The 10580-nt window shown below is 45.9% G+C and overlaps 1 protein-coding gene across 1 annotated transcript in view; it reads right to left on the bottom strand.

Moving 5' to 3' along the window:
• Positions 1-7187, bottom strand: part of Tnfsf11 (TNF superfamily member 11) — a 33076-nt gene extending 25889 nt beyond the window's left edge. Inside the window, exon 1 of the mRNA XM_075949358.1 lies at positions 6865-7187. Within this exon, the coding sequence (XP_075805473.1) occupies positions 6865-7086 (222 nt within the window). The 5' untranslated portion in view covers positions 7087-7187. The remainder of the gene's footprint in view (positions 1-6864) is intronic.
• Between the last annotated feature and the right edge of the window lie 3393 nt (positions 7188-10580).

The following is a 10580-nucleotide window of genomic DNA, read 5'->3' on the forward strand; positions in this document are numbered from 1 at the left end:
CAAGAATCTCTCTGGGTGCTCTTCAAGTAGACTGCCTTCTACTTCCCAAGCTCCCTTAAGGCTTTGCGGTGGCTTCAACCACCATAGAAGAGGGAATTTGATTTGCTGCTGTTGTTTTCCTTTGGTTTTTTGAGACAGGGTCTCTCTGTGTAGTCCTGCCTGTCATGGAATTCACTCTCTAGGCCAGGTTAGCCTTGAACTCAAAGAGATCTGCCTGCCTAATACTGGGATTATGTGCCGCCACCACCTAACTGAGGTTGATCGTTTTCATGACGGCTTAACTTGCCCTCTCTCTTCCAAAACTCAAAGTTCTTCATGATCAGTAGTTAAAAAATAGGTTAAACTAAATGCAAGAGGGAAATAAGTCAGTTTATACCAACCAAAGAACAGGCAGACATAACACTGTCTCTCTTTCCCCAATTTAATTAGATGAAAGTAATTGGAAAGAGGTGTGCCCTTGTTAACCAATCCTCAGGGACAAACTAAAAGGTACCCTCTCCTTACCAAACCTCTCACAAACAGTCTTTTACCAAACATACACACATGGATCTACGCTTTACTATTCTAGTCATGCAGATATAAGGCTGGTCTGCGGCTAGAGAGACGGTTCACCAGCTAAGCGTGCTTGTTGCTCTTTTAGAAGACGAGAGTTTGGTTCCCAGCACTGAAGTCAGGCAGCTCATTGCTGCCTGTGACTCCAGCTCCAAGAGATCTGCTCACCCTGTTCTTGACTCTGAAAGTGCCTGCACACATGTTTATATGGCATACTCATATAAACACACACACACACACACACACACACACTTGCACAAATAAAAAATAATTATTAAAATTCTAAAATATATCAAGATAATCTTTAAACATGGGTGAGATCCAACCTTGAAACAAATCATTTGTTTTCACTAAAGGGCAGATGTCAATCTTTTTTTTTTTTTAATTTTTACACAAGAGCCTCACTGTACAGCCCAGGAAAGCCTGGAACTCCCTATGGCAACCAGACTAGCTTGGGACTCACAGAGACCGGCTTGCTCTGCCTCTCTAGTCCTGTGATTAAAGGCGTGTGCCACTGTACCCAGTTCAATCATACTTTTGAAAATGCTCGTGTAAGTCAAGAAGTATCCTATAAAGGCAGATATGTCTGGGCACTTGACATGAAGGACCACTGGGTTCAGACCTCAGGAAAGCAGGATTCTGAGGGCTTACTGCCAGGCCAGAGCTGAGCTGAAGGGACCATGTGGCATTAGGAAACACAGGAGACCCTAATCAAAGCTTGTTAAGCTTGCATCCTACAAACTAAAGCAGCAGGCCCCAGCACTGTCCATACTTAGGGTACAGTCAATCACAGCATGAACTCACGGGGAGGGGGACTGTATTTTAACTGAATCCAAAGTTGTCCTCTCCATATTAAACTTTAATAAGTGATGCTTTAAAGTGTCAAATATACAAATTTGTGTAGCTATTCTGTTATTAAAATGCCCTTCGGCCAAGATTCAGTACTTAGCACAATATTGTACCAGTTAACAATAGTTCATGGCTTGGTACAAATTTTAAAAAGTGGCATTCAAAGACTGTCCTTTCTCTTAAAAAAAAAATGCCGGTGACCCCACCTCACTTGGACCTCTCAGCCAATTTTATCACAGCCTTAATTAAGTTAAATTTGATTGTTGAACCTTTCTTCAAATACTTCAAGCACGCACTTAAGAACCACTGCTCACGTCTCCACAGCTCATCAGTTACTGTGACAAAAGAAATCAAGAGTGTGCCAAAATTAACTTTGAGCTGTCTGTTTACTCATTTCCTTAAGGATGATAAGTTAGAAATCCACTTGGCATCTGTAACCAGATGTGCCTTCCCCTTCAGGTGCCCAAGCGAAGGAAGGGAAGCAGCTTGAGGACCAAGGAAAGCAGGTCAGGAGCAAGGCCCGTGGGGCTAACTACAAGACGACTCAGACTGGCCAAATGTATGTAGCTCCCACCCAATAGTGTATTCTGGGGTACACAGCAGTCTGGATAGGGGATTTGTGTGGTTGAAAATTCTATTTAAGTGACAAGATATTCCACGCTAGTAAATTAGAAATGGGAAGACTTGTAGGGTGTGAAATCATTTCAAAGACCCTTCCAGATAGTTAAGTATGTGAGGAGCCATGTTAGATGCTGAGTGGGGGGCGGGGGGGGGCACTGAACAAACAGGCACCCGTGTCTTTGTGGAAGGCGCATCAGCTGACATGAGTTACAATGAGTCACACCTGCATGCGTGCCTGCAGACACTATAGGAGTGTCTGATTTGAAATGGATGATTGGGGCTGGGAAAGCAAGCATATACTGGAGGCCTTGGGCTCTATCACCAGTAACACACACACACACACACACACACACACACACACACACACAGAGGACTTTGAAAATGCACCTATCTGATGATCAGACGATGCTGTGGCTGGGAAATGAACTTTCTCTTATTGGTGTGTGTGTGTGTGTGAACTTCCTTGAAACCGATCATTCTTTCATAGGGTTAAATGAGGCAGGATGCTTGACATTTGGGCTGCTTCCTTATCGGTTTTTCAAACGAGCTGCCTACCCACCTCAACATCAGATCTGGAGCAGTGGCTGCTGTCCTGGGTGAGGCTGCCATGTGCCCAGGAGAGGGGAGTTTAAGAGCAAAGGTAGATCCAGCTTTCTAAAGGCTTACTGTTCAGCTAAACTCTAAGCGTATGGCTACACACAAATACACACACATAACACACACCACGGACACAATACACACACCACACACCACAGACACAATACACACACACACCACACACCACAGATACAATACACACACACACAACACACACCACAGACACAATACACACACACCCCACACACCACAGACACAATACACACACACCACAGACACAAGACACACACACACCACACACCACAGACACAACACACACACCCCACACACCACAGATACAATACACACACACACAACACACACCACAGACACAATACACACACACCCCACACACCACAGACACAATACACACACACCACAGACACAAGACACAAACACACCACACACCACAGACACAACACACACACCCCACACACCACAGATACAATCAACACAGACACAAGACACACACACCACACACCACAGACACAACACACACACACCCCACACACCACAGACACAACACACACACACCACACACCACAGATACAATACACACACACAACACACACCACAGACACAACACACACACACCACACACCACAGATACAATACACACACACCCCACACACCACAGACACAAGACACACACACCACACACACCACAGATACAATACACACACACCCCACACACCACAGACACAACACACACACACAACACACACCACAGACACAATACACACACAACACACACCACAGACACAACACACACACACCACACACCACAGATACAATACACACACACCACAGACACAAGACACACACCACACACACAAACAACACACACCAGACACCAAACACACATACACACACCACACACACATACCACATACACACATATACCACAAACACACCACAGCAAGCATACACACATACACACATATACCACATACACTACATACACACACTACACACACCCCACACCAAATACACACATATACCACACACACACGACACATACACACCACAAATGTATACCTTACATGTATACAAACTCTTACATACCACACACAGAAACCACACACACCACATAGATACACACAACTTTACAAGCAACATTTTAGAAAGGCTTTATTTTCTTTGTAAACCAAAGGATATAGTAAATACATAGGACAAGCCAGCTGCCATTTTCCCTTTGGCAGGCCCTGTGGGAGAAAGACCATCTACAATGGACCTAGGGTTTTTTTAAAATATAGGCACAGGCATGGACAACCAGAAACATACAGGATGACCTTTCCCTGCTAATTATTTAAACCTGAGTAGGATTTGGTGTAGGGTTTGGTTTTTTTGTTTTGAATCTAGTCTGGTCTTGATCTTTCAACCCTTCCAATTTATTTCTGTTCACTATCTTTAATCTATAATAAATCTGACTTCTTTTATTTTAAATGGTAAATGTGTTTTCTGAGACGAGATAATTTCATTTTTATTCAAATGCATTCAGAAATCCCAAATAATTCATCCAGAACTTAAAAAACTTAATACAACTTAAAAAATAAAACTATTCATTATTTGACACCAATACCTAAAAGTATAAAAGAAGGTTTTCCGAAGATATAAAAGTGGAAAGAATTGCGGATTGAGCCCTTGTGTGCCCAAAACTCACCTTCAAAAATTATTCACAAATGGCTAGAAACCATGCCTCATATATAAGCTGTGAGCTCCCTACACCTGCACACATTTCTATCAATTATTTTGGAACATTTTCCAGACACCACAGCATTTTGTGTATAAGGGTTTTTGGATGCATCTCTTAATCGATTAGGATTCCCTTCAGTATCAAGTGTGAACACCACACTCAGTGAGATGCAATCAGAATACTCAAATAAGAATGTTTTTCCAAATCCAACTACTCTAGGGATGGATACAACCTTTTCAACATGTAGTTACAGACCTGGGTTCAGAATCATGACTGAAATATTTTATTTGTCCTAGAGAGACTGGATCTTTGTGGCGATTGGGGACTAGAGGCACGGTGCACTTAGTGAAGGGTTTGCCTAATACACACAAAGCTCTGTGCATTTAAACCCAGGCACCACACCACATAAACGGAGAATAGCGGTACATGCCTGCAGCCCTAACTCTTGGGAGGTGTAATATCCTTGGCTACATGACAATTTTGAGGTCAGCCTGGGCTACATGAGACCCTAGCTAGGAAAAAAGGGAGGGAGGGAGGGAGGGAGGGAGGGAGAAAGGGAGGGAGGGAGGGAAGGAAGGAGGGAGGGGAAATGGGGGAAGAGAGGGGAAAGAAAAAAAAGAGGGAAAAACTGTACCCAGAAACCTGATGGTATTAAATTCTCCAAAGGAAAATCATCTGGCTTTGTTTGCTATCTCACGAGCTTACTTTGGGAAAGACAGTTTCCTTATTAATCTTGGGCCATCAACACTATTATGTGATGGAAGGTGACCATGCCATCAGGGTGACAGACACCTTAGGCCACTCCACCGCCACAGAATTCCTTCAGGAAAGCTGAACAAGAGCCTAGCTGGTGAGTCCTTTCTCCACAGGTGTGCCAAGTCCCAGGGTCCTTGGCAGTTAAGGGTCCCTAGAATGTTCTCACTCTACACTTCTTTCTGAGCTCAGTGCTCACTCTACCATTAGGGCTGAGGAAAGTTGTTATGGCCCTAACAAGTTAAAAAAAAAAAGGCACTGGGAACTACCATCGTCAGACCTTAAAACCCAAAACCTCTCTGCAAAGAATTATTATAATCACCTTCTATTTGAAGCATACTCTATCCCCTGGCACCGCACACATAAAAACAGAGGTACTGCACATACAGTGAGTGATCTCAGTACCATATCATGGAGCCACATACCGTGCAGGCTCCCCACACACATGCATTGAAATGCCAGATGGCAGAAAACAGCAGAGAAGTCATTCTTCATTGACACCCCGTGTCCCAACAAAGGGTAGGGGTGTCTACCCACTTTCATACGGATTTGTGCGATTCATGTCACAAGCAAACCACCCAAACCTTGTCTGAGGCAGAAAATCTCAACAGGTAACAAATGTGATTATTAAGACGGGTTTGCCGAGGAACTGGTTTACGGTCTTTCTATTTTTGCATTGGTGGGTAACCACACCAGTGGTAGAAACTGCAAGCCAGTAGATCTGACTACTTAACAAAGCCTAGGATCCAAAGCACAGCTCAAGACTTTGGCACATGTCAAAAGCCTACGCAGTCCAAGCAATGGCACAGTTTAATGTACCAGCTTGGTTTAGTAATCACCTTTGATTCTGGAAACAAACGAAGTCCAAACCCAACTTTCTTTTCCCATAAAAATATGCACAGTCAGCCCCCCACTTCCTCTGAGAAAGAGTTCATAGCACCAGACAAGAGTATTTGAATGAATCCAACCAACTGCTCTGCAATTTCCAAGAAAACACAAGAGCACAAACCACCAGAAAGCATAATATTACAAATTTACCCCTCCCTCTCTCTTCCATCTCCGGCAGCTCTGAGGCTTTAGCTTGAGGCTTCTTCCTCTCTTCAAAGGTTGGTTACTGGCTAGATTGTAGTCAGGCTATACTAACACACACACACACACACACACACACACACACACACACAGAGAGGCACCTTCCTTCCTCTGCACACCTCACAGGCAGGCACACTGGGGCCCTTCCTTCCACCCCTCAGAGCCTGAGCTCGGGAGAAGTAGCAGAGCCCAGCCCTGGGACCCCCCAGCACATTTGGTAGTGCTGTCTCTGCGAAATCAAGTGTCACCCCAGGTGCTCCAAGGACTATTGACACCCTCTCTCTCACTGTGGTCCCAGCGTGCCAGAAAAGCCAGGCAGCCACCAGTTAGTTAGCAGCTTTGGAAAAGCACTCCTTTTTCCCCCCCGGAATGGGTTAAAGTTGTTTCTTAACTCCAGGTGGGGAGAAAGTGTGAGATCACTTGCTCAAGAGGCGAGCGGCCAATGCTGCTTCTGGGGGGAAATTCAAACCCATCCTCTACCAGAACCAGAGTTCTGCGCTCTGCGCTGCGAGGGAGAAGGCGCTGGTGAGACTGGCTGGGAGGTCCCCAAGTTCCCTTCCTTGGAGGGTAGCCTTCCCGTGAGGAATAGTCAAGATCCTAGAAGTCCAGCCCGGGAGTCAGACTCAGTTTCCCCAGCAGAGAACGGGACAAGGAAGGCAGCCACTCACCTGCGCTCGGAAGTACAGGAACAGAGCGACACTACAGACCACCTGGCCCAGCCCCAGCCCTAGCAAGGCCAGGAACATGGAGCGGGAAGCCGCAGGGGGCGGCGGCGCGGCTGGTGCTGAAGGCATGGGGTGCAGCGGCCCCTCGTGCGGGGTGCCGGGGCCGCCGCCCATCTCCTCCGAGCCGCGCAGGTACTTGCTGTAGTCTCGGCTGGCCCGGCGCATGGCGCGGCGCCCGTTATTCGGGCGCCCTGCTTCGCGATTGCTCTGTTCCTTCCTTGGTCTCCCGCTGCTAAGCACCGGTTCACCGAGGTCCTGACAGTGACTCCCCCGGGCGCGGGAGAGAGGGCAGGGTACCCAGGGCAGCCCCAACTCTTATAAACCTCGTGTAGAGGGCTGGCCTCAGGAGCCAATCAGCCCCAAGGAGGCTGCCTCTTCCACTCCCACTTCAGCCCGCCTTCCTTTCCTTCACCCTCCCCCTCTTCCTCACTCTCACCAACAGACCTCCTCCCTCCCCAGAAAGGCCCTCTGAGGTGGAGGCTGTGAGTGGGTCCAGTGGTTCCTGGCTCCCTCAGCTTGCCCATCCTCAGTTTGCATCACTGGGCCTCAGTTTCCTCTGTAAGATTTGGAGAGTTTGTTAGTTAGCTTCAGTGAACTCCGAAGCCCTTTCCTGTCCACCACTCTCAAAATTTCAGAGGAGGCCATCCTCAAGGATCCTGAGGTTTGGCCTCTGCTATGCTTCCAAATATAGACTCCCCGGATATTGGGAAGACTTGGAGAAATTCTAGAACTCCCTCTGAAGTCCCTCCTTCTCTCTTAAAAGTGACTTTACACGAGGCAGGTTTTGAATGATGCAGCAATGAGCCTATAGGCTCCTATAAGAGAGGGAAGTGGGAAAGGGGAGGGGAGGGGAGAGCAGGGGAGAGCCGAAGAACTAGACCAAAAGGGAAAGGGAAATAAAGGGGTGCAAAGATGCTAGCAGGCTGCCCAGGAAAGAGCAAGTGGCCAAGTTAAGCTTCGATGGTTCAGTAAAACCTAACTTTCAGGCCAATGAGACTGCTCAGCAGGAGAAGGCAGTTGCAGCAAATCTTGATGATCTGAATTTGACCAGTAGAATCCTCATTGTGGAAGGAGAGAACCTACTTCTGAAAGATGTACTCTGACCTATATACACACTCACTCACACACACACACACACACACACACACACACACACAGAGAGAGAGAGAGAGAGAGAGAGAGAGAGAGAGAGAGAGAGAGAGAGAGATCTGTTAATGTCGTGTTGTTGTTTTTGTTTGTTTATTTCTTTGAGACAAGTTCTCTATGTAGATTTGGCTGGCCTGGAGCTTGCCATGTGGACTAAACTGACCTCAAACTCATAGAGCTCATCCTGCCTCTGCCTCTGCTTCTGCCTCCCAAGTGCTGGGGTTAAAGACTTGTACCACTTACACAGCTAGAATAAATGTGTGTTCTTAAAAATCTTTTTGCAGGTTATTTTTTTTAATGTCTTGATTCAGAATTATTCCCCTTGGGAAGAAATATTAGCTTCTCTTACAAATTCTGAAACAAGTTCAAAGTGTCTGATACATGTTCAAAGGTGAGGTGCTGCCCCTTGTAGGAGATGTGCCCCCCTTCTTAAGTCTCACTTTTGCTGTGCATTTCTCTCTACCTAGTTCTCTAAGGGACATTTCCACAGGACATGTGTCATGGGTGACCTGTCTCTGAGTTAGTGATGCTTTTCCTCTTGGCTATTGTTCCTCTTATTCTTTTAACGAACCTCGTATCCAGGGACAATTTTGAACACAAGGCATCAGTCATAAGGAAAGTATTGATTCTCTAGGCTCCCCAAAGCTTCCAGTGTCAACACATTACATGTCGCAATACCAAACGCCTAAATCGTTTATAGCACTTTTTTATTGACTCCTGAAACTCTTTAGTGGTTGGGAATGTAGATCATTGTGGCCTAAGTTTCTTGAAGCTCTTTTTTCCGTCCTTGAGAGCTTGAGTTGTATCATTAGCAAGAAATGCCGCTGGTTGTTCTCAAATGGACAAGCACATCTTGTTGGTTTTCCAGAACAGCCAAGTCGGCTTGTACTGTGATCAGCCTACAACCCAGGCATCGGCGCTTCTGCACGACAACCATCTCATGCTACGGCAGAAGGGCTCCATTGCAGACTCTCCCATTTTACCCAGTTTTTAAAACTATATGTCCCAAGTGTCAGGCTATAATAACCACAGTTGTCTAACCAAAGACATCCTTCTGAGTTTAGATTCATTTATTCATTGTATTTTGTGTGTATGGGTTTTCACGTGCATGTATGTATGTGCACCTTGTGCGTGCCTGGTGCCTTCTGGGTCAGAAGAGGGCATCAGATCCCCTGGAAATGGAGTAGCCGATGCTTGTGAACCACCACATGGGACCTGGGAACCGAATCCAGGTCCTCTGCAAGAGCAACATGTGTTCATAACTACATATCTAGTGAGCCATCCCTGCAGCCTCTGTCAAGGACAGGCTTAAGGGAAAATGGCTTCTGTTTTGCTTTACAGGTTTCGTGCTGGCTTTCCTAGCTTTGCGATAGCACTGGGTCATTTTGTCCATCAGTGTTAATGTCTACATAGGAAAAACTGAACAAATATTTAAATCATTAAAAACCGCGGTCGCGGCATAACCATACAGATACGTGTGATCCTGTCAAAGTGTGAGAACTACCCTTAGAGAAACATTGAACTCTTAGAAGAAAACTTCTTTTGAAAAAGCCACCCACAGGGCAGCTGGTTTTAGCAGACATGGCAAACGCTTAGTTAAAAAAAGGTTTTGAAGGTAGTAAAACTTGAGGATTATAAAGCAAGGGAGACAGACCTGCCATCCAGGAAAGGGAAATGAGTCACAGCAAGTGGGGAGGTTAGAATTGAGAAACACCAAGGTGCGGGCCGCAGTTGGGAATCCCTCTCTAGCCTACCTCCACATTCTTTACCAACTGGGCTTGTCAGTCATTCCCCTTAGGCCCTGGCGACTGCTGCTCCTAGTTAACTGGTAGAGGGACCCGGCTTTCGTAAGCATTGTCTACACTGCTTTCAAGTCTACACGACAGACTTCATCAGCGCCTCTTCTTGAACCATCAGACTACCGTGAACATAGAGGCTGATTTTTCACAGACCCACTACAGTCTGAGACAGCCAAGGTCCACCTTTTATATCCCGCACTCCCTATTCAGTTTTCATCTAAAGAAAAGTTTCTGTGACCAAGGTCTGTAAGTATTCAAATGTTTATACTAATTTCAGCAACACCAAATACGGCCAGTTTAAAATAAGGAAATGCTTGATTTTAAATATGAGAACTATATTGGAGGAGGAATCTAAAGATGTGATTCAAAGACTGGTTTGATGTTGGATTTGAGAGATGACAAACTGTGCACAGGTATGCATGCTAGAATGATGCACAGGCTCCCATCTAAGGTATAGCTCCTAGAGTGAAGATGCTGTCAGTCTATCATGACACTGGAAGGCAGCGCAGCATGGGGCAGCGGGCGCGTTGCGTCCATAGTCAAGATGCAGCGAAATAGGCAAATGCTGACACTCATCTGGAGTTCTACTTCTGGCACGGTACATGGCCCCAGCCATTACAGGAAGAGAAGAGAGTCAAGGACTCTGGCAAGGTTCACGTGGCCTAAGAGAAAGCATTCAAATGCAATATTAAGTACACTGACTGGATATATATA

This window comes from Microtus pennsylvanicus, chromosome 15 (genome assembly GCF_037038515.1).
Source record: "Microtus pennsylvanicus isolate mMicPen1 chromosome 15, mMicPen1.hap1, whole genome shotgun sequence".
NCBI lineage: Eukaryota > Metazoa > Chordata > Mammalia > Rodentia > Cricetidae > Microtus > Microtus pennsylvanicus.